Consider the following 25,854-nt stretch of genomic DNA (forward strand, 5'->3'; position numbering starts at 1 on the left):
GAACCTATGACACACGTGTCAGAGGTGACACGCGAACTCATTTTTTTGGTTGATTTTTCTTTGTTAAATGGCACTTAAATATATAAAATAAATATCAAAAATATGTCTTTGTTTTACTATGGTTGCAAATATCAAAACATTTCTATATGTGACACGGCACCAGCGTTAAGTTAGGGTTTTTCAAAATGCTGACACGCCGAGCTCAAAAGGTTCGCCATCACTGGCCTATAGCATGGCCTCCAAATTTGGGTCCCTCGTGGCAGGAAAACCAAAAGATGATGCTCTGCCTTTTCTCTGTGAGTCTCATCAGGCTCCTCCCAACATTGGTGATGTTAACCTTGATAACCTGATCATGTTGGTTTCTTCAACTATCTAGTTTTCCCCTTTGTGATTGATTAGTATTTCAAAAATCATGCTACTATCCTATCCCTCATCAAACCTCCTCCCATCAACCATTGAAGATTTCTGCCTGAATCATTAACACCTGTATAGTGGGTGCCAAATGGTAATTCTCTATTTCCACCATCTCCTCTTCATTATTGAGTGGCATCCTACGGTTAGAGCTGTCCTTTCCCTGTATTTAGATCAATGTGAACTTGTGTATTCTTATTTTACTTAATGGATTGTCATTCGTTCTTATCACTGCTTATTCCGATGCTCAGATTTGGCTTGTGGGGACCCTTCCAGCTGGCTGTTAAGACTGCAACATTTTAATGGATGTATCCTGCTAAGGTTCCTCCGTGCTGTGACTGCTTTGCAAGATGCTATTTTGTGAATATGTGTTTCTTCTTCATCCACTCCTCTGCTGATGGGCACTTGGGTTCTCCCCAGGTGTTTGCTATTGTGTTTTGCTATTTCAAGTCTAATGTTACACTTGAACTGTATTGAAATCTTTCATAACATCATGTACTTCAAGGCCGTGTATTGTATAAATACTAAGCACTAGAAGCAGCGTTTTGCACTCTGAGAGTCAGGCTCGCTTTTAAAATACTGTCTTATCTGCGTTTTTCACGGAGAAAGATTTAAGTGACCTGTTTTCACAAACATTTAACAAAGGTTTTATCTTTACATAAATTTCCTTTTCCACCCCTTCTATTTACGTAGGGGTAGTGAAAGACAAGGGCTGAGAAAGCAAAATTAAAAGGCGGGAAACCTTGCACCGAACCCTACCTTTGGCCGAGGGAAAGTGCCGCCGCGGAGACAGGACTGCGGGGGCCAATCAGCACGCGTTCCGGCGCGCAGGCGCAGAAACTCACATTCCCACCCGGCCGAGTCGGCCCACACACGTTATCGCGAGTCTTGGGAAAACGTCTGGTAACTGCAGAAACTAAGTTCTCGCGAGAGGTAATTGGTTGCTATAGTTGCGAAAACACAGCTGTGGCTGTCGCAGGTAAGACAGCTGTCTCCTCAGAAAACCCCTTCTTCCCGGGCTCCCCACCCCGCCCCGCGGCCGTGCCCAGTTACCGCAGCCTCCGCTCTCAGCAGTGGCTGAGCTGAAGCGCATCCCTGCGCGGCTGCACCCCCCCAAACGCACCCAAACGCCGCCGACCCAGCTAAAGCGACGCCCCGCCAAGCCTAGCCGGGTGTGGCCGCTAGGAGTCCCCGCCTGACGGCCCTGACCATTACTTGTAATGAGCCGTATTCTTGCATTCATTACTCAACAATATGCCGCTAATGCCTCTTGCAGAACAGGCGTGGTGCCAGGCCCTGAGAGGCTGTGAATATGAATGACAGATTACTTGTTTTTTATTTTTATTTTTTGTTACTCCTCACCCAAGGATATTTTTTCATTGATTTTTACAGAGAGCGGGAAGGAGCGGGGAGATACACACACAGAGAGAAACATTGATGTGAGAGAGACACAGCGATTGGTTGCCTCCCCTACACGCCCTGACCAGGGCCAGGGTTTGAGCCTACCACCGAGGTACATGCCCTTGACCGGAATCCAATCGGGACACCCCTCAGTCCGCAGGCGGAGGCTCTGTCCACTGAGCCACACCAGCTAGGGCGACTACTTGTCCTGAAGGGGGTAGCTGAGCATTCAGAAAAGCAGTGAATATTAATAATGCCATTTGTGCTTTGCTTCATAGGTTAAACACGTTTACTATTACAGTGGCTATTCACGACAAAGGCGAAACAGGTCAGAAATTTTGTTATCCATTTTACAGAAGGTGAAACTGAGGATCAGAGAAATTAGGCATTTGTCCAGGGTCAGGCTAGTAAAGACCTAGTTCATGTGGTGCTCTTGAAAAGGAAAGAAGAAAACGAATGCAAAAGGTCATTTCAAATGTAAGCCATGCTAGGTTGTCAGGGCCATTAGGCCTGGAGACATGGTGTTGAACAAGTGATATGAGACTTTTAGGTGAATGGGAAAATGAAGGCGGAGCTGTGAAGAGGCAGAATAATTTTCAAGTCTGGGGGCAGCAAGAAGGTATCTCATTATTTTGTACCACCAGTACTAGACACAATTAGCATAGACGGGGGCCCTCAAACTACGGCCCACGGGCCACATGCAAATACAAATATTGTATTTGTTCCCATTTTGTTTTTTTACTTCAAAATAAGATATGTGCAGTGTGCACAGGAATTTGTTCATAGTTTTTTTTTTTAACTATAGTCCGGCCCTCCAACGGTCTGAGGGTCAGTGAACTGGCCCCCTGTTTAAAAAGTTTGAGGACCCCTGGCATAGTATATCCTAAGTAAACGTTTGAATTGCATTAAGTTCTACTTTGAATTGAGTCAGAAAACATGACCTTAAAAAAAACACAGATATCCAATTTATTTTTGAAATGGTGTCCTCGGTGTTGTAAAATAATTAGAAAACATCTTTGACTAAATAAGACATATGTCAGGACTTTTTCCAGTGGACTAATCATTCGATGTGTCTGCTTCTTTCCATATATATCTATATCTATCTATCTATCTTTCTATTTCTCTCTGAGAGATTAAATAACCTTCAAGTGTAGTTTTGCACATTAAAATAAAAGCTACCAAAGAACACTATGGAGGATTTGGGGAATGGGAGTTGGGGAGATGGCATTCTACCCTCTCTGTCTTGTGATAATTTGTGCTTAATGGGTAAGTTACATGTATAAGGATCTTTTTAGCACTAATCAGTGGAATCATCCTTGTGACCAGCTTCCTAAAGCCCTGCCTGTCTAGCAGCAAAGGTTGGAAAGGCCACAAAACAGTGCTGGACTATTGCAATTCCTTCAGTTCTCCCCTGGTGTTGGTTATGAGTAATGTGAGTACTTATGCAGCGATGGGACATGAGGGGACAGGTTCATTCATTATGTTTGCAGGGACCAAAGAAGACCAGAGGGACTTTGGTGAAGCGCAGATATGGAACAGATCGCATCAGCAGGAAAGCCTGTGCAGATCACTGTGATAGGTGGCTATGAACTGGTAAAGTTATTTTTGGAAATCTGAGAAATCCCTAGTTTATTCATACTTCTTGAAAGTATACTTGTCTTTGAGCTCAGATCTCTCTGTCAAAAATCTGTGGGTTGGGGAAGCTGTGTTGGGAGCACAGCAGGAAGGAATGGAGTTCTGCATCATCCTGAACCACCAAATCTACTGGCTTTACAGAGCAATGGCCCTTCCTTCTCGTTGTTGCTCATGGATGGTCCAGAATCAGCAGTTCAGATTACTGTGTGTATAAAATGCCTGGCAATTTGAAAATTAAATCTAACAGGTAAAATAAGAAGTTGTTTTTGTTTTCCTAGACAGCAATTCATCCCCTTTTCCTGAAAAGGATCTGAAGTCTTCCAGAGTTTCCTTTATGATTAATTTCTTTTGATGAATTTAAATAATAAAACTACAATATGATATAACTACTAAAAATTATAATACTAATGAAATGGCAAAATATTCATTCAGTATTAAGTAAAAAAGCTCTTTCCAAGCAGGATGTAATATATGTCCTCTACATTGTTTTAAAAGGTATACATAAGTATGTGTGCATATATACACACACACAGGGAAATACACATACGTATTCACAACAAAACACTAGAAAAATATTTGAAAATGTTAATGGTGCTTGCATATTAGAGATTACAGGTAATTTATTTTTTTATGTGCTTTTCTCACTTTTCTACATGTTCTACAATATAATTTTATAAACATAGTGTTATTTTTTTAAAACTTCAACATAATGGCTTTAAATACAATGTTGACATTTAAATACTACAGTTAGATTTGTTTAATGACTTCCTACTTCTTTTGTATTTGTAATATAGCTTGATACGGGAACGTGGAAAATGCTATTTAGTACAAGTAAAAATGGGTTGCCAGATGTGTAGAAAAATTCTCTATTTGAGTATAATTGTAAAGTAGTATGTTTCTGTCAACAGAAAGGTTCTAAAGGAGATACCCCAGTTACCTTTATTCGTGCAGAGTTTAATCAGGCAGTTCTGGGAGACTCTGCAAAAATTACTGTTTCTTCAGAAGGAACTGCAAAATACAACTTCACCTGCAGTTTTGAGTTCAATCCTGAAGGAGGAATCACGTTAGATGACCTCGCCCACAAACCTGTGTTCTGTAAGTCTTTGTGGCTGTAAAAATGTTAATTATATGAGTATGTTATGAGGAGATTCTGAGGTGCATAGTAGCTGTTGTTGGGACAGATGGACACCTTACCTTTTTAATCTAGGTATAACATGGTATACTTTGAGAGCTACCTGCTCTGGTTCTGACCTACTAGTTTTAGCGAGTTTATATCAAAGACCTATTGCTATATGACTAAACTTTGCAGCCCTTACCTCCTAAGCTGAGTTAGGCGCTTTTCTTTTGTATTCTTGTCTTTAGGGTTGCCAGATTTTAAAAAAACAAAATTGGGACATACTTATACTAAAAAAATTATTCATTGTTTATCTGAAATTCAAAAATTTTAATGGGCATCTTGTATTTTACTTGGCAACCTTATCTATACTTCTGTATACTCACTATACTTCTGTATACTCACCATATTGTTATTAATTTGCCTCCTTTGCTAGAGGAGGCAGTTTTTGAAATCTGGCCTGGATCTTATTTATTTCAGAATTTCTACTGCCCAGAAATATCTGGAACATAAAAGAGCTAAAAAAGTGTTTGTTGAATGAATGACTGAGTAAATGGATGGATGGGTTCCTTATTCATACTGCTACAATTTCTAACTACACAGTATTATCAGTAGCATACAGACCACGTGTTCTGATCAGAATACAACCATCAACGTTAGAAATCAATAACGAAAAGATAAAAAAAATCCATTAGGAAAAATTAAGGCACACTTATGAATAATTCATAGGAAAAAATAAAAAAATAATAAAAACTGTAAAACATTTAGAATCAATAGTAAATACCAAATCTTGTGGGATTTAACTGACATAGTGCTTACTGAGATACAGTAGTCTGTCCTTATCCAAGACTCCCAGTGATACCTGAAACCTCAGATAGTACTGAACACTATATATACTATGCTTTTCTCTATGCATATATACCTATGATACACTTTATAAATTGTCACAGAAAGAGATTAACAGCAATAACTAATATTAAAATGGAGCAATTGTAACAATATACTGTAATAAAAGTTATGTGAAATAGTGGTTTCTTAAAGCAAGTACTGTGATACTCTGATACAGTTGGTATGTTATGGAGGTGGCAAATAAGTGCCTATTGGGCAGGTGGCATACACAATGTGGACAGGCTGGACAAAGGGATGGTTCCCATCTTGAGTGGGACAGAGTGGGATGGCACGAGATTTCATTATGCTATTCAGAATGGTATGAAATTGAAAACTCATTATTTGTTTTTGGAAATTTTCATTTAATATTTTCAGACTGTGGTTGACCTTGGGTCACTGAAACCATAGAACATGAAACCATGGGTAAGGGGGACTACTGTATAATCTTAAATGCAGTCATTAGAAATCAAAAGGATTTAAAACAGAAATTGTATCTCCAAGAAGATGGAATAGACATACTTTTTCCTATTCCTCCCACTAAGTACAGCTACAAATCTTAGACATTCTATATAAAACCAACAGGGAGACTGAACGGTGGAGAGAAGGAAATCTGAGGCTGAGAAATTGCACAGTGGGGAGGTCCTCGGGTTTTCTTTTTGCTTCTATGTCCCAGATTTGAAGCTGAAGAAGCCAGCAGTCTGGAAAACCCTAATGGTGCAAACCAAAAAGCCCAACAAAAATCTGCTGTCTCTAACCAAAAGACCAGGAAAGGGGCAGTCTAGAAAGACAAAACTTTTAGACAGCAACTGCTCCACTCCAGCCAAATGTCACAAAGAAACTGTGGTCCCATCCACCTCCAATATAAGTGGGGAACCTAGACTTACACTCTCATAAAGCTGAAAATTAGGTGCCCCAATACCCTAGCTAGGTGGTGTCAGAAAAGATCCAGTAGGGAGCTAGGACTTTTATGCCCTCTGGTAATGAGCTCCCTCTTCCACCATGTGGTTTTAGTGGAGAGCACATGGAGAATCTAGACTTCTGCCCAGTCTGGTAGTAACAAGGTGCTCCTCTATTCCCCACCAGGATGGTGTCATAGGAGACATAGTGTCAGTCAAGACTTTTCACTGAACACTATACACACATACACACACACACACACACACACACACACACACACACACACACACACACACTAGTGGTAATGAGTCTACACCACTGTGGTATCAGTGGAGAACAGCAAAAAACCAGAACTCCCATTCCCCCTCAGCAGTAAAGAGGAGCTCTCCCCCTCAGGTATGGAGGCTGAGTGGGGAACCTATACTTCTATCTCCACCTGGCAATAATGAGGCAGTGCCCCTCCTGTTCCTCTGTTGGAGTTCTGTAAAAAAAAAACAAAAACAAAAAAAAAACCAGCTAAAAGAGACGGTTTAAGTAAGATCCACTAACCACAACTCATCCTATATGAAATAAAGTTGGCCTATAACTATTAAGGAAATTGAATTCATAATTAGAATTCTCCAGAACCAGACAGTTTCACTGGAGAATTCTACAAGCTTCTTTTCTCTAGCTACTTTTAAGATACCTCTTTGTCTTTGATTTTTGACAGTTTTATTGTGGTGTATCTTGGAGAGATCTTTTTGAGTTTCTTTTGTGACATGTGAGGTTCATGAACTGGGATATTCAAATTGTTTCCCTAATTTGGAAAGTTCTCAGCCATTACTTCTTTTAATAACCTGTCTTGCCGAAACCGGTTTGGCTCAGTGGATAGAGCGTCCGCCTGCGGACTGAAAGGTCCCAGGTTCGGTTCCGGTCAAGGGCATGTACCTGGGTTGCGGGCACATCCCCGGTAGGAGATGTGCAGGAGGCAGCTGATCGATGTTTCTCTCTCATCAATGTTTCTAACTCTCTATCTCTCTCCCTTCCTTTCTGTAAAAAATCAATAAAATATATTTTAAAAAAAATTACCTGTCTTTCCCCTTTCTCACTCTCTTCTGTAACTCCAGTATTTCACAAATTATTTCTTTTGATGGTATCCCATGATTACATAGGCTTTCTTTACTCTTTTTCATTTTTTAATCTTTGTTCTTCTCTAACTGGATAATTTCAACGTTCCTGTATTCTAACTCACAGATTCTTTCTTCTGCTTGATTCATTCTTCTGTTGGTGCTGTCTATTGCATTTTTCATTTTATTCGTTGTACTCTCCAGCTGTAGAATCAGTTAGGATATATATATATATATATTGATTTTAGAGAGGAAGGGAGAGGGGGAGAGAGATAGAAACATCAATGATGACAGAGAATCATTGATCAGCTGCCTCCTGCACACCCTCCACTGGGGATCAAGTCTGCAACTGTTGTGCCCAGATTTCAAGGTTCCCAAAAAGCCCACCAGGGAGCCAGCGAGTCCGATGCAAAAGCAAAGAGTCCTTCATTTCGAACTAGTTCGGCTCCCTGACCATACTCACCGATGCAACGGTAAGCCCAGTGACAGAGCGAGGCCTGATGGGATTGTGGGTTTTATAGTAAGGGCAGGGGAGGGGACTGTGGGCTCCTCCGATTGGCCAGGCGCGAGTGGGGTCTTGTTACACAGGATGTGGTCATCTCTATGGCGCGCATGTCCCTTGATTGTCATTGGTTAGTTTAAAGAAATCCCAGGCGTGGCCAGCAGGGGCCTGGGCTTCCGGGAAGAAGGTACTCTCCTGAGCACATGGCAGCTGCCCCAAAAATGGAGAACCCAGGGCAAGATGGAGGGCGCAGTCCTAGCCCCCCCAGGGCGAGCTGAGCCCGGGCTCCAGGGGCCAGTCAGGTTGCCGGGGGTCCAGCAGATCGACCAGTTCCAGCCCAGACAGGAAGTCCATGTCCTCCGTCTTGTCCCCGGGGGTGCCGGCGATCGCCTCCTCCTCCATCTCTTCGGGCGAGGGCACGCGCCCCGCCCCGCCCCGCAGCCACTGCCACGCGGGTCCGGTCCAGGGGCTGCGGGTGGGTGGTGGCCTGCGCCGGGCTCCCGCCGTGGGCTGGGGAGTCGGTGCCCGAGGCCGCCAGCAGCGTGGTCAGGCTGTGCCTCATGGGGCCCGGCTGCCGGCCCACGTAGGCCCCGCGACGACTCGCCCTTTCACAACCAGCATATGTCTTGACCTGGAATCAAACCGTGACCTCCTGGTTCATAGGTCAACGCTCACCCATTGAGCCATGCTTGCTGGGCTGTTTGGTTCTTTTTATGATTTCTATCTCTTTGTCAAACTTATTTTGTTCATGCTTTCTTCTCTGGGTTTCTTTGAATTGTCTTTCTGTGTTTTCCTTTAACTCATTGAGTTCCCTTAAAATTTGTATTTTGAATTATTTATTGGGTAATACACAGATCTACGTGTTTGGGGTCAGTTCCTGGAAGATTACTGTGATCCTTTTGTGGTTTCATTTTTCTTTGATTTTTTTTTTATATTCCTTGCAGTTTTGCATTGCAGTCTTTGCATTTGAAGTAGCAGTCACTCCCTCCAGTCATTGTTTACTGCCTTTAGGAGAGTGAAATACCTTCCATTTTCCCTGCTAGGGATTCTGAGGCTTTCGCAGACCTTCTATGGACATGCATGCTTCTTGCACCCTCTTGTGGCAGAATTTTTAAATGTGTTTGGATTCTCTCTCTCTCTCAATATATTTTTATTGATTTCAGAGAGAGGAAAGGAGAGGGATAAAGAAATAGAAACAGCAATGATGAGAGAGAGTCATTGATCAGCTGTCTCCTGCACGCCCCCAACCCAGGTCAAGCCCAGAACCCATGTATGTGCCCTGACCTGGAATTGTACTGTGATCCTGTTCATGGGTTGATGTTCAACTGCTGAGCCACAACGGGCCGGGCTGTATGCATTCTCTGGATAATGCAAACCACCAGGCTGAGTGCTGTCAGCCCCTATCCCCTTTTGTTTTCTAAAAAGAGCGGTGCTAAAGTTCAAGTTTGTGGTATCTCCCCCTTGCCCACAGATTCAGACCAGCTTTTTACATGCGCTTACTAACCATCTGCCATAGCTTACTCTTGCAGCTGCTATCAAGAGAGCTCATAGGGCCCTAGCGGGTTTGGTTCTGTGGATAGAATATCGGTCTGCGGACTAAAGGTCCCCAGGTTTGATTCTAGTCAAGGGCACATGCCCGGGTTGCGGGCTCCATCCACAGTAGGGGGCGAGCAGGAGGCAGCCGATCAATGATTCTCTCTCATCATTGAGGTTTCTCCCTCTCTCTCCCTCTCCGTTCCTCTCTGAAATCAATAACAAACATATTAAAAACAGAAAGAGGAGCTCATAGGGAGCCAGCCACTGCATGGAGGGGGTGTGTGTGTGGCACATGGAATAATGAGGGTGCCCATGGGCTGGTTTTGGGATCCAAAGGCAAGGCACCCCACACAGCTGGTGGATGGGCTTCCTAATGGAGTCCATGGTATAATTTGTAGGATCCATATCTCTTTAATGTTCTCTAGGCATCCTATCTGCCACTCTCCCAGATTCTTCCTTCCTCCCTCCCTACCTCCACCCCGGGGTGATGCAGCTCATGTTTAGTAGTCTGGATGGGACAAGAGAGAAATTGGCCCATGTGACAGCATCCTGTACAGATGGGGAAATGGGTGCTCATTCACACACTCTAACTTTCCTCCATAGGAGCAATCATGGGCAAAGAAGATCTCTGTTGGCTCTGAGCTGTGCTGCCTTGGGGCTGGGGGATGCAGCTAAAGTCAAAGTGCAGCTCTTACCTTCTCCAATGCACGCAAACTCTCCCTTCCCCTCCCCTTCCCTCTCCTCCCCCTTTATTTTTTTATTTTTTATTTTTTGCTCCAGTGGTATGCTGGAACTTCTCTATTGGGAACCTGTACAAAGGTTCTCTCATCTGTGGGTGATTGTTTACGGCAGGAGTTTCCAGGGATTCCTGGACTCCAGGTGAGTGTGGCTGGAGCTGATTCGTGGGCCACTGCAGGGTCCACAGCTGGGACTTAAGTCTGCCTAGTACCTGACACATGGGTATGTGAAACTCCTGAGTGTTTTGGCATTGGTATCGGATCCCAGAGCTCCTCCAAAGGGACTGTTGCCTGTGGATGGATGCCAGTTTTTGTTTTTGTTTTTTGCGATGGAGAAATCATGAGGTATGTCTTCTTCAACAATTTTGCTAAAAAAGCACTTTCTATATTTTATTAAAATTAAGCTGCTATAAATTCAAATTAGAGTGTTGTAACTTTAGGATGCAAAATGTAATATCCATGGTAGCCCCAAAGAAAACAGCTATAGAATATACACAAAGAAAATGAGAAAGGAATTTAAACATGTCATTTAAAAAAAGAAACATCTAAACACAAAAGAAGACAGTAATGCAGGAAATGAGGGGCCAAAGTGTTATGAGGCATAAAAAAACAAAACAAATAGCACAATAACACCATTAATTAATTAATCTTATAAATAATTTAGGTATAAATTGATTAAACTGTACAATCAAGAGACAAAGATTGGCAGCATGGGTAAAAACATAGGATCCAACTATATGCTGTCTAGAAGAGACTCACTTTAGATCTAAAGACACAATCAGGTTGAAAATGAAAGGGTGAAAAAGATATTTCATGCAAATAGTAATCAAAAGAGAGCAGGTATGGCTATGCTAATATCAGACAAAATTAAGATAAAAAAGGTTATAAGTTAAAATAAGACATTATATATTAACAAAAGATTCAATGCAGAAAGAAAATAAAATATTTATAAATACTTATGTACCTAATGACAGATCATCTATAATAATAAAAGTGTAATATGCTAATTAGACCGGACAGCTGAACGACCTTCAGATGTCATTCCAGACGTCCTTCTGGACAAAGCCGCAGCGCCGGGGGCCAAAGCAGAGGCAGTTAGGGGCGATCAGGCAGGCAGGTGAGCAGTTAGGGGTGATCAAGCAGGCAGGTGAGCAGTTCGGGGTGATCAAGCAGGCAGGTGAGTGGTTAGGGGCGATCAGGCAGGCAGACAAGCAGGGGAGATCAGGTAAGCAGGCAGAGTGGTTAGGGGTGATCAGGCAAGTGAATAGTTAGGGGTCAGGCAGGCAGGCAAGTGGTTAGGAGCCAGTCATCCCAGATTGCAAGAGGGTTCAGGCTGGACTGAGGGACCCCCTGCCTCCCAACTCCATGCATAAATTTCATGCATCAGGCCTCTAGTTAAAATATATAAAGCAAAAACTGACAGGATTGAAGGGAGAAATGGATAGTATTGCAACACTAGTTGGGGACTTCAGATAGCCCACTCATAGTAATGGATAGAACAACCAGATAGAAGATAAGTAAAGAAATAGGGGTCTTAAACAATACAATAAACTACTTAGATCTAAATGACATTCAGAACACTTTACCCAACAAGCACAGAATGCACACTCTTCTCAAGTGCACATGGGATATTTCAAGTACAGACCATATGTTGGGCTACATATTAAGTCTTAATACATTTAAAAAGATAACTTACAAAGTATCTTCTACAAATACAGTGTCATGAAGTTAGAAATCAATAACAATAGAAAACTGAAAAATTCACAAAATTATGAAAATTAACACACTTTTAAACAAATGGTTTAAAGAAGAAATCACAAAGAAAGTTATAAAATGGAAACACAACATACCAAAACGTAGGAGATGTAGCAAAAGTGGTACTAAGGAGGACATTGATATCTCAAAATGCTAACATTAAGAAACAAGAAAGACCTCAACAATCTAATTTTTCAACTTAAGGATGTAGAAAACGAAGAACATGCCCTAGCTGGTTTGGCTCAGTGGATAGAGTGACGGCCTGCAGGCCAAAGGGTCCTGGGTTTAATTCCAGTCAAGGCCACATACCTCTGTTGCAGGCTCTTCCCCAGACTGAGCTCTGGTCAGGGTACAAATAAATGAAAAACATTCTATGTTCATGGATTGAAAGACTTAATATTAATAAAATGTCAATATTGGCCGACCCCCATGGCTCAGTGGTTGAGCATCAACTATGAACCAGGGGGTCATGGTTCGTTGATTCCTGGTCAGGTCACATACCCCTGTTGGGGACTTGATCCCCAGTGGTGGACATGTAGTAGGAATGGGAAACACAGAACAATGATTCTCTCTCACCATTGATGTTTCCATCTCCCCCTTCCTCTCTGGGGGGGGGGGGGGGGGAATATATATATATATATATATATATATAATGTATATATATAATGTATATATATATATATATTTAAAAATGTCACTATTACTCAAAGAAATATATGGATTCAGTGCAATTTTCCTATAAAAATGTCAACGTTATTTTTTTTGCAGAAATTGAAAAACCCATCTTAAAAGTCATATGGAATTTCAAGAGACTCCAAATAGCCAAAACAACCTTGAAAAATTGGAGGTTTCACACTTTCTGATTTCAAAACTTATTACAGATTTACAGCAACCAAAACAGTGTGGTATTGGCATAAAGATAAACATATATAACAATGAAATAGCATAGAGAGCTCAGAAATAAACTCTCACATATATGCTCAAATCATTCTTTATAAGGGTGCCCAGATCATTCAGTGGGGGAAAGGACAACCTTTTCAACAAGTGGTGCTAGGATAACTGGATATCCACATGCAAAAGAATGGAGTTGGACCCATACTTAACACCAGATTTAAAAAATTACCTCAAATTGAGTCAAAAACCTAAATGTGAGTCCTAAAAAGATATAGGACAAAATTTCATGACATTAAATTTGGCAATAAATTATTGGATATGATACCAAAGACACAGGATAACAAAGGAAAAAAATAGAGAAGTTACACTTAATGAAACTTTAAAAAAATTGTGCACCAGCCCAGTTTGTGTGGCTCAGTGGTTGAGCATCAACCCATGAACCAGGAGGTCAAAGTTTGATTCCCAGCCAGGAAACATGCCCGGGTTACAGGCTTGATCCCCACTAAGGGGCATGCATGAGGCAGCCGATCGATGATTCTCTGGCATCATTATGTTTCTCTTTCTCTCCCTTCCTCTCTTTAAAATCAATTAAAAAAACATTAAAAACATTTTTTTTTGCATCAAAAGACACTATTCACAGAGTAAAAAAGTAAAAAAGCAACCCACAGAATGGGAAAAAATATTTGCCAGTTATATAGCTGATAAGGGATTAATATCCAGAATATATAGAGAAATCCTAAAACTCAACAGCAGAAAAACAACCTGATTAAAAAATGGGCAAAGGACTTGAATAGATATTTCTCCAAAAAAAATCTACAAATGACCATAAAGCACATAAAAATATGCTCAATATCACTAATTGTTAGGGAAATGAAAACTCATACCCCCACATATACATTAGAGGGCTTCTAGAAAAACAACAACACAAAAAACAAGTTTGGGTAAGGATGTGGACAGATTGGAACCCTTGTGTACTTTTGGTGGGACTGTAAAACAGTACAGTAATTGTGGAAACTGGTGGTTCCTCAAAAAGTTAAAAATAGAATTACCCTATGACCTAGTGATTCCACTTCTGAGAATACATACAAAAGAACTGAAAGCAGTTCTCAAAGAGATATTTTAAACTTGTGTTCATAGCAGTATTATTCACAAAAAGTAAAACATGGAAGCAGCCCAGGTGTTCATCAGTGGATGAATGGATAAGCAATATGTGGTATATGCATACAGTGGAATATTAGTCATAACAAAAAGGAAATTCTGCCAAAACCGGTTTGGCTCAGTGGATGGAGCGTCGGCCTGCGGACTGAGGGGTCCCAGGTTCGATTCCGGTCAAGGGCATGTACCTGGGTTGCGGGCACCTCCCCAGTGGGAGATGTGCAGGAGGCAGCTGATCGATGTTTCTCTCTCATCGATGTTTCTAACTCTCTCTCTCTCTCCCTTCCTCTCTGTAAAAACCCAATAAAATATATTTTTAAAAAAATTTTTTAAAAAGAAATTCTAATGTGCTGCAACATGGATTAACTTTGAGGACATTGTACTAAATGAAATGTCAGTCATAAAAAAGGCAAGTACTTTGTAATTCCACTTATAGGAGGTACTTAGAGTGGTCAAATACATAGGGACAGGAAGTACCCTCGTGGTTGCCAGGGGAAGAGGAGGATGGCGAGTAGTTGTTTAGTGAGTATAGAAGTTTTGGAGATGGATGGTAGTGATATGTTTTTAATACCACTGGACTGTGCATTTAAAAATGGTTGTGAAGGTAAATTTTATGTAATGTGTATTTTACCACAATTTAAAAAAGACATAAAAGAATATTCTGCTATTGCTTTTGAAAACTTAGATAAAATGGACAATTTCTTAGAGAAATAAAAATGGAAAAAATCTAATGAAATTGAAGGGAAACTTATGGAGTAAAAGAAACTTAAGGGACATTAATTGATTTCAATGTGTGAGCCTTACAAGCAAACTTAAAGAAAATGCTATTGAGAGACATAAGGTTGAATAAAAGAAAAGAAGTACCATGTTCTTAGGCAGGCATGCTCAACATTATAAAGATGTCATTTCCACTAAACTTACCTGTAAGTTTAATGTGATTTATAGAATCTGCTATATATATATATATATATATATATATATATATATACACACACACACACACACACATATATACATATATATATATATATATATATATATATATATATATAAACTTTTTAAAAAAATATATTTTATTGGTTTTTTACAGAGAGGAAGGGAGAGGGATAGAGAGTTAGAAGCATCAATGAGAGAGAAACATCAATCAGCTGCCTCCTGCACGCTCCCCACTGGGGATGTGCCTGCAACCAAGGTACATGCCCTTGACCGGAATCGAATCGGGGACCCTTGAGTCCGAAGGCCAACACTCTATCCACTGAGCCAAACCGGTTAGGGCTATAACTTTTTTTAAAATTACAGAGTTGTCACAGAAAAAAATCGCTAAGGTGGTCTAGTGTTTTCCACCAATAATGGTGCCTTCTTGGATGTCACATTCATTTCTCTTAAATTTTTTTGATAATGCACTGTTTATTGCATCTCAGTTATCTGATAGATGAGCTAGACATGTTCTCATTTCTTTGTTTTGATTTTCCTAGTAACTATGACTGAAGTTTTACCAAAGGAAAAGAAGCAGAAAGATGAGAAGACCTTAGTCCTTGGTCAAGCTGTGGTGGACCTGCTTCCTTTAGTGGAAGGTGAGATGTATGATTCGCTCAAAAGCAGATATAACAAGCTTCATAAAATTTAGTGAAATGAAAAAAATTCAGCCTCATTGAATTTGAGGGATTTGATGAAAAGAAGAGCACATTTATCTTCGCCTAGCCCTTCCTTTTTGGCTTGACTTGGTCTTCTTTTTACAGGAGAGAGTTCATTTGGAACAATCGTCCCACTGCACCCTGTTCCAGGCTCTCCCTTAGAGCCCCTTCAACCAGGTGTTAAGGTAATCAGAGTTTTAACTATGAACATTTCAGCCTGCCATTCAGTCTAACAAATCTGTCTGGTATTAAGGTGCAATTGCTTTGAGTCCAAGTTATCAGGCTCCTTCTTTTTATAGGCACACATAGTGCTGGGTTCTGGGAAACAAAGATAAATAAGGCAGAGTCCTAGTTTAGGAGTCCATAATCTACACATTATTGATTTTAACCCAGTGTGATTAAGTGGTGGGCCAAGGCACCTGGGCACACAATAGGTATCAGTTACTTTGCCCAGAGGTAGCTGTAGGGAAGGCTTAACCATGGAAATGCCTCTTGAGCTATGTCTGATGGATTAAACAGTACATGAATGCAGGTAACATACTTTCTGGCATGGTAGCCTGTCTCTAGTTATTGGAGTAGGGGAAGAAGCATGGATTGGTGGGATGTGTCACTGGTTTGTCTTGACTGTGTTTCCCATTCCCCCAGGGGATCAGTAGCCTCTGGGGGCACTGTTTGCCATCCTGGTGCTGGTGCACTCACTCTCAGCAGATACTACAGCTGCCTTCTGTTTTGACAACTAAAGGATAAAGGAGGGCCCAACTGATCCAACTGTTCTGACTGCAGTTCTCTAATTAACCATCACTATAGGCCCCTTTCTGCTGCTTGTTGATTCTGACCTTGGAGCTGCCACAATCCACTCCTGAATCTGCTGTGGGCTTCTTATTTTAGGATGTGATCGGTTTCTTCTCTCTCTCTCTCTCTCTCTCTCTCTCTCTCTCTCTCTCTCTCTGTATGTGTGTTTGTTTTTAGATCTGATTTGATTTGATTTCTAAATATCTTTCAATGATTCCTAAAAACATATAGTTTAGTGATGGCATTTCTTTTTTTAAAATACATTTTTATTGATTTCAGAAAGGAAGGGAGAAGGAGAGAGAGATAGAAACATCAATGATGAAAATCATTGATTGGCTGCCTCCTGAATGTCCCCCACTGGGGATCGAACCTACAACCTGGGCATGTGCCCTTGACTGGAGTAGAACCCAGGACCCTTCAGTCTGCAGGCTGACGCTTTATCCACTAGGCCAAACCAGCTAGGGCTGATGGCATTTCTTGTTTTCTGGAGTTATTATAACATTATCTTTTAATTGGATATCCTATCTAATAATAGACAAACATGGTAATTAACCATACCTCTGCTACGCTTCTGATTGGCTAATCAGGGTGATATGCAAATTAACTGCCAACAAAGATGGCGGCCGGCAGCCAGGCAGCTGTGCGAACATGAGGCTTGCTTGCTTCAGTGAGGGAGGAAGCCAAGGTTCCCCGCCTGCCGCAGCGAGGCTCTGAGCTCCAGTCTAAGCAACAATGTTGGAATTATAGAAGCTAAACAAACCCCAGATACCTGCTTTCAGCCAGCCGGCCTCAGAGCTGGAGCCGCAACAAAGTTTCAATTACAGACGGTAAATAAATCCCAGAATAAAAAAAAAAGAAAAGAAAAAAAGGAAAGACTGGGAGCTTCAGTTGCAGGCTTGGCCCGCCTGAAAACAGCCCTCAGCCCCTCATCCAGGCTGGCAAGGCACCCCAGTGGGGACCCCCACCCTAAAGGGGGTGTGGCCCGCCTGAGAACAGCCCTCAGCCCCTCATCCAGGCTGGCCAGGCACCCCAGTGGGGACGCCCACCCTAAAGGGGGTGTGGCCCACCTGAAAACAGCCATCAGCCCCTCATCCAGGCTGGCCAGACACCCCAGTGGGGACGCCCACCCTGAGGGGGTGCAGGCAGCCTGAAAACAGCCATCAGCCCCTCATCCAGGCTGGCCAGGCACCCCAGTGGGGACCCCCACCCTGAAGGGGGTGCAGGCAGCCTGAAAACAGCCATCAGCCCCTCATCCAGGCTGGCCAGGCACCCCAGTGGGGACCCCCACCCTAAAGGGGGTGCGGGCAGCCTGAAAACAGCCATCAGCCCCTCACCCAAGCGGTACCCCCACCCTGATCTGGGACACCATTCAGGGCAAACCAGCTGGCCCCACCCATGCACCAGGCCTCTATCCTATATAGTAAAAGGGTAATATGCAAACTGACCCTAACAGCAGAAAGAATGGGAATGACTGGTCACTATGACACACACTGACCACCAGGGGGCAGACGCTCAATGCAGGAGCTGCCCTCTGGTGGTCATTGAGCTCCAACATGGAGGAACTCTGCTCAGCCACAAGTCAGGCTGATGGCTGCCAGTACAACGGTGGTGGTGGGAGCCTCTCCTGCCTCCTCAGCAGCGCTAAGGATGTCCGACTGCAGCTTAGGTCTGCTCCCCGCTGGCAAGTGGACATCCCCCGATGGCAGCCGGGCTGCCAGAGGGTTGTCTGATTGCCAGCTTAGGCCCAATCCCCTGGGGAGCAGGCCTCAGCCAGCAGATGGTCATCTGCCGAGGGGTTCCAGACTGTGAGAGGGCACAGGCCGAGCTGAGGGACCACCACCCCCCCCCCGCCCGAGTGCACAAATTTTTGTGCACCGGGCCTCTAGTCCTATATAATAAAAGCCTAATATGCAAAACAAAAGGGCACTATGATGTGCACTGACCACCAGGGGGCAGATGCTCAATGCAGGAGCCGCCCCCAGCCCGCAGGCCCCAGGCCAGCCAAGGCAGGTGCCCGTGGGGGCCCCCTGATCACCCCGCCAGTCACCCCACAGAGAGAGGTGACCGGCAGCAGCAGGAGTGGCAGGGGGCAGGGCTGGAAAGCAGGCAGCATTAGGCCTGCCGAGGCAGGTACCAGCACCCCCCCCCCCCATCATCCCACTGGTCTCCCCACAGATCGGCCCTGATCGCCAGCCAGGCTTAGGGACCCTACCCGTTCATGAATTTCATGCACTGGGCCTCTAGTAAAGATACAATTCAATATCTATCTGTCATTTCATATGATTTGTGCTGGAAAGAGGTATATATTTGAGCTCAGTCTGACTTCCTTGGTTCAGTCTCACAGCCTATGTACTCTTGATTTTCCTTAGGTACCTATAGAAGAAAAGTTAGTAAAATGGATTGTCAGTCCTCATGACCTTTGCTCATAATATTCCTGTTTACTTGTTTTATATACTCAAAGAAAAAATATATGACAGTTAATTTCCATTTGCTTGAGAGTTCTCATTAATTTTATATTTAAGCGAGACTCAGAGACTAAAATGATATAAAACCTGCACTTGGAAAGGAGATTCCAGTTCACCTTCCAATATTCCCTGTCTTGTATAATACAAATTAGAAATCTTAGGGACATTTGCTTCTTTTCTCAGAGACATATTGACCAGAGGTGTCAGATTCTTCAGTGACTCTCTTAAAATCTTTCCTTCCTTTGGTGTTCTGATTTCCTACTCACTTACTGTAGCCTTTTCATATTCCTGCACTAGATCTCTCCTCTGCCTGTCCCTTAAGTACAAAAGGTCTATTCGTGGCCACCATCTGTTCTTAGTCTGTGTGCATACTCCTGGGGGTGGTGGGAGTCATCCATGATTTTAAAAGCCACCAGTATGTTGAAGACTTTTAATTCAACAGTTCCAGCCCAGACCCCTCTCCAGAATTCCAGAATGTCAGCCTTTACAACCACCTGCTGGATTTCTCTAATGATATCACATAGCACCCAAACCTCAACATTCCAGAACTAAACTCAATATCCTCCATTAAACTTACTCTTACTTTTATCTTAGTTATTTTGACTAATGGCATCACCCACTTGTGAAATCATAGAACATACACAGAACCTATGTTACATCCATGACTGCTCCTCCAGACCCTAAGTACAACCAATTTCCAAATCTGTCTCTCACCAAATTCAGCCTTTTCTATATCCTAAGCACCTTTGGACTCTGTCTCCTTAGCTTCATTCATACTTTATTGTCTTACTAGAGGCCCAGTGCACGAAATCCATGCACTCAGGGAGGGGAGTCCCCTCATCCTGGCCTGTGCCCTCTCGCAGTCTGGGAGCCCTCGGGGGATGTCCAACTGCCGTGGAGGTGGGAGAGGCTCCTGCCACCACTGCTGCACTTGCCAACCTTGAGCCCTGCTTCTGGCTGAGCGGTTCTCCCCTTGTGGGGGTGCACTGACCACCAGGGGGCAGCTCCTGCATTGAGCATCTGCCTTCAGATGGTCAGTGCACATCATAGCGACTGGTCGTTCTGCTGTTGGGCCAAAACTGGTTCTCAGAAACTGGACCCCGAGGGGTCCCGGATTGTGAGAGGGCACAGGGCAGGCTGAGGGACCCCACCAGTGCACGATCGGGCCAGGGAAGGATGGGAGGTTGGTCAGCTGGGGAGGGACTGTGGGAGGGCTCCAGGTGGTCAGTGCACATCATAGCGACTGGTTGACTGGTTGACAATCTGCCCCCAGTGGTCAGTGTATGTCATAGCGAGGGGTTGAGTGGCCTTAGCATATCATTAGCATATTACGCTTCGATTGGTTGAATGGCTGACCAGACAACCGGACACTTAGCATGTTAGGCTTTTGTTATATAGGACTAGTGGCCTGGTGCACAAAATTCATGCATGGGGGCGGGGGGGTGTCCCTCAGCCCGGCCTGCACCCTCTCCAAACTGGGACCCCACAGGGATCGGGCCTTAACCGGCAGTCAAACATCCCTCTCGCAATCTGGGACCACTGGCTCCTAACCGCTCACCGGCCTGCCTGCCTGATCGCCCCTAACACTCTGCCTGCCGGCCTGCTCGCCCCCAACTTCCCCCTCCGCCGGCCTTCTTGCCCCCAACTTCCCCCCCTGCCGACCTGATCACCCCCAACTGCCCTCCCCTCCTGGCCTGATCACCGTTAACTGCCTCTGCCTCAGCCCAGCCACCATGGCTTTGTCTGGAAGGATGTCTGGAAGGTCTCCTGGTCTAATTAGCATATTACCCTTTTATTAGTATAGATAATTGTTCACCTGAAACATTACAAGTAGCCTTGTAACTGCCCTTACTTCCCTCTAGTTCAGCTTTCCCACTCCTTGCAGAGAGACTTAAAAATGAATATGATCACATCTCTTCCTAGCTTAGCTCTGTGCAGTTTGCAGATTCACCTGCTGCTTACATGTTAAAGCCCAGATTCCTTAGCAGGCTTTACGACATGAGCCTGCCATTTGTTTAATCTCATCTCTCAGCACTCTCCTCCTTGTACTTTATATTCTAAAATCCTGAACTACTTACTTACACCTGAACTGAGTACAACATGCTGTTTCAATATCACTTTACACAAAACTCTTCTTTTTGTTCAGAATTATTTTCTCTTTTCTTCCTCTGCTTATCCAGATTCTGAATTCCTGTTCATCTTGTAAAAGTTAATTCAGATGTTACCGTCTCTTATCCCTCCCCACCCCAATAATTCATTATTCACTTCCTCATTGGGCATTTTGTACAGGTCTTTATCATAAATCATGGAATTATAACATGAATTCCATGATGAATGAGGCCACGTCTTCTTCATCTATATATTCCTAGTGCTATAATAAAGTGCCTGACATATAATTACACATTTTAAACCTACTTTTTATTGTATACTATATAAAAATATCATATATTCATATATGTCTATACCTACATATGGATATATATATATATTTGAAAAAATAGTTCTTATTAAAAAAGCACTACATTTACCACATCAGAAGTTCTATTGGAGAAATAACTTGGGAATTTCCCATTAGCACGGATACTAAATTCTTTAATAATAATATTAATTATTCTTATTAATGTTGACTTCTAAGAAATAAAATGAAAATGAACAAATTCGCCGAAACCGGTTTGGCTCAGTGGATAGAGCGTCGGCCTGCGGACTGAGAGGTCCCAGGTTCAGTTCCGGTCAAGGGCATGTACCTGGGTTGTGGTCATATCCCCAGTGGGAGATGTGCAGGAGGCAGCTGATCGATGATTCTCTCTCATCGATGTTTCTAACTCTCTATCTCTCTCCCTTCCTCTCTGTAAAAAGTCAATAAAATATATTTAAAAAAAAAAAAAAGAAAATGAACAAATTCTTGTCTCCTGTTTTTGTTTTTTTTTTTAAAAAAAACACTAGTTGTCTTGACTGCCCTACTTGGGTACATTATTAACATCAAATCCTTGGCAGCCCCTCGAAAAAATTCATTCCTTTTGCTTACTCATGCTGCCAACAAACACCTTTTTATTTTATTTTTTAAAAATCTACATGATCCACATTTCATCAGTATTATGGATTAAATAGGTATTTGTGAGATAACCTGATAACCTTACCATTTACCCTGTTATTCTTATGGAAAAGTATATTCACAAATTTCAAAAAAACTACTTCACCTCCAGTATACTAATAACCTTTATAAGCTTATTTGTAAATTGGAGTCTGTCTAGAGAGCTTATGGCCAAAATCAAGTGTATTTTCTCAAAGTTGTCCTTTCTCTCTCTCTTTTTTTTTAAAAAAAATAATATATATTTCTGTTGATTTCAGAGAGGAAGGGAGAGGGAGAAAGAGATAGAAGCATCAGTTATTGGCGCCTCCTGCACCAGTTGGGGATTGTGCCTGCAACCTGCATGTTCCCTGACTGGGAATTGAACCAGGACCTCCTGGTTCATAGGTGGATACTCAACCACTGAGCCACACCGATCAGGCCAAAGTTGTCTTTTCTTTTCTTTTCTTTTCTTTTTTTAAAAATATATTTTATTGATTTTTTACAGAGAGGAAGGGAGAGAGACAGAGAGCCAGAAACATTGATGAGAGAGAAACATCGATCAGCCGCCTCCTGCACATCTCCTACTGGGGATGTGTCCGCAACCCAGGTACATGCCCTTTACCGGAATTGAACCTAGGACCTTTCAGTCCATAGGCCGACGCTCTATCCACTGAGCCAAACCGGTTTCGGCTAAAGTTGTCTTTTCTTAATATCAGAAATTGGACTCGGGTAAATTCCAAGTGAAATCATAAACATCTTATGTCAATTAACTTTTGCTCTTATGAGGAATAAGATAAACTTATGTAAAGTTATGGTTGAGTCTCAGTGTTGGTGATTGAGCTTTGGGGTGTATGCTGGACCCGATACTGGGACGCTCTCTAGATAAGAAAACTTTATGGCTTAAAGACTGCTTTATAGTAGCCAGCCTGTTCAATTCAGGTCTTAATTTTAGATTTTATTGACTTTACACATGCAAACACACACACACACTGTTTGAGGAATTTTGTGCAAATCATGCCTAAAATAGATCTTGTGCTTCTTTGGTTTGTGTATTTTCCCATAACACAAACTCAAATCTCAGGTGGGTTTCTGTTTTTCTCTACAATGAAAGTTTGAATTGGTCTATTTTTTATTAGTTTTTGATAGAGCAAACTAGATAATCTTATGTGAAAGCACTGAAAATAATAAAGTACTGTACAAGGAAATTTTTATTCTTTTAGGCCTTAGTGGGCTATTTAATTTATACTGAAAAAACAACACACAAACAAACAAATTTTACCTCTTTTCTGTTCTTACATTTATAGGAAGCAGGCTAAATGGGAACATTGAATTATTGAGTTATATTTGTCTATGATATTCAGAAATTTCTCTGGGAAAATATCTTTTTTTTTTAATTAAATCTTTATTGTTCAGATTAAAAAAAATATATATATATATTTTATAGATTTTTTTACAGAGAGGAAGGGAGAAGGATAGAGAGTTGGAAATATCGATGAGAGAGATACATCAATCAGCTGCCTCCTGTACACCCCCAACTGGGGATGTGCCCGCAACCAAGGTACATGCCCTTGACTGGAATCAAACCTGGGACCCTTCGGTCCCCAGGCTGACGCTGTATCCACTGAGCCAAACTGGATAGGGCACAAACACCTTTTTATATTTGAAAAATAACAATATATTAAAGAATATGATTTTCAAATATTTCATAAAACTAAAATTTTTTTATAAGCACTACATTTGAATTACAGAATAAACATAAAATTTAGACTAGCAAAAAAGTACCCCAGTCTCACTCACTCATGTGCAACCACTATTAACTTTTCAGTATAGAACCTTCCAATTCCTCTTCTATATGTATTTGTATACATACTTGACCTGAACATGGTAGAAGGGAAGCACTCTAGCTAAGGATAAGGTCTTTTCTTGGCTCTATCTCTGTCCAAATAACAAGAGAAAGTTATTTGAATCCTCTGTATGAAGTAAACTTGGCCATTTTTATCTTGAACAGTGATGTAATATTCAAGTGAGATAAGGAAAAAATATTCAAGCGAGATAAGGAGGTCTCTGGCATTTTCAAAATGTTGCATAATGTTATTTTTGACAGCAGTGCAGTCTTTCTGTATTTTAGTTGTAATTCCAGTTTGTTCCTGGGAGCATGTCCGTGCAGCATCCACTGACTCTGCCGCCATTTTTAATCTCATCTCCAGCAGTGCAGTCTGGAAGTTAAAGTATCTGTGGCAGAGCCATTATTGACAGCAGCCCAGATCTCAGGAGGAAATCTACTGAAGGTCACATTGGAGGCTGCCTACTCTGTGCCTGAATCCTTCGTGCCAGCAGGGCCTGTGCAGAACTACATGGTTGGTCTGCAAGTTCCATCAACTGGAGAGGTAAAGCCCTATAGCTACATATTTATATATATTTAAACACTCATATAGGCATCTCTTCTTCACCTGCTAAGATTTCATTCAAATCAAGCTCTGCTAATGTCTGAGATTTATTTTAGGTTTAAAAAATAAAGTTTACTTCTGTTTTATGAATAGATGTTTATGTTTATAGTTTATATATTATATATAATATAGTATAGATTAAATATAATTTATATCAATAAATGCTTTATGATGGGCTATATGTAGAACATCTTTAAATTGACAACTTTTGGATGTATTTCTACACAGATTACCTTATGCATATGTTTTGTGGATTTTGTATAATGTACTTTATGTAAAAAACTCCCTCTTGCCCTGGCCAGTGTGGCTCAGTTGGTTGGAGTACCATCCTGGACACTTGAAAGGTCACGGGTTCAATTCCCTGTCAGGGCACATACCCAGGTTGCCAGGTTGATCCTTGGTCGGGGTGGGGGCAGGAGGCAACTAATCTATGTTCACTCACACATCAATGTTTCATTCACTCTCTCTCCTGTCCTCCCTCTCTAAAATCAATAAAAGCATGCCGTCAGTGAGGATTAAAAAAACAACAACTCGGTGAGGTCGGGATGGCCCTGGTGAGGTTGAAATGGCCCCGGTGAGGCTCCAGTGAGGCTGGGACGGCCCTGGTGAGGCCAAGACGTCCCCGGTGAAGTCGGAATGGCCCCGGGGAGGTCGAGACGGCCCCGGTGAGGTCGGGACGGCCTTGGTGGGGTTGAAATGGCCCTGGTGAGGCTGAAATGGCCCTGGTGAGGACGAAACGGCCCCGATGAGGCTGGGACAGCTCCATTGAGGTTGGGACATATAATGGGGACCAGTATAGACTGATGAACAGGGGTAGATGCAGAGGTAGAGCAGCATTGAACAGACTGTCAAACTACAGTGGGAAGCCTGGGGAGGGTTTGGGGAGGGAGGGTTAAGAGATCAACCGAAGGACTTATATGCATGCATATAAGAATAACCAATGGACACAAGACACTAGGGCAGGGGTGAGCAAACTTTTTGACTCGAGGGCCACAATGGGTTCTTAAACTGGACCGGAGGGCCAGAACAAAAGCATGGATGGAGTGTTTGTGTGAACTAATATAAATTCAAAGTAAACATCATTACATAAAAGGGTCCAGTCTTCTTTTTTTTTTTTTTAGTTTTATTCATTTCAAACAGGCTGGATCCGGCCCATGGGCCGTAGTTTGCCCACGGCTGCACTAGGGGGTAGAGGCCGGAGGCATGTCAAGGGTGGGGTGGGGGGGAAAGGAGACATATGTAATACCCTTTGTAATACTTCTAGCAATAAAAATTATTTAAAAAAAAAACCAAAAACAAAAACAACAACTTTCCCTTAATTCCAGATTATTTTCTTAGTCCAAATTTCTATAGAATGATGGTGTATGGGTCTTTTGAGGCCCTTGATAGAGATTTCCAAACTGCTCACTAAAAGG

At 42.4% G+C, this 25,854-nt stretch overlaps 1 protein-coding gene across 1 annotated transcript in view; it reads left to right on the plus strand.

The window, feature by feature from the left end:
* The first annotated feature begins 1,359 nt into the window (after positions 1 to 1,359).
* CFAP70 (cilia and flagella associated protein 70) overlaps positions 1,360 to 25,854 on the plus strand; it is a 100,223-nt gene continuing 75,728 nt past the window's right edge. Inside the window, 7 exon segments of the mRNA XM_081105253.1 lie at positions 1,360 to 1,390; positions 2,091 to 2,140; positions 3,303 to 3,405; positions 4,356 to 4,542; positions 15,507 to 15,605; positions 15,771 to 15,850; positions 24,200 to 24,379. Coding sequence (XP_080961379.1) covers positions 3,343 to 3,405; positions 4,356 to 4,542; positions 15,507 to 15,605; positions 15,771 to 15,850; positions 24,200 to 24,379 — 609 coding nt within the window. The 5' untranslated portion in view covers positions 1,360 to 1,390; positions 2,091 to 2,140; positions 3,303 to 3,342.

This window comes from Myotis nattereri (genome assembly GCF_964212035.1).
Source record: "Myotis nattereri genome assembly, chromosome: 13".
Taxonomy (NCBI): domain Eukaryota; kingdom Metazoa; phylum Chordata; class Mammalia; order Chiroptera; family Vespertilionidae; genus Myotis; species Myotis nattereri.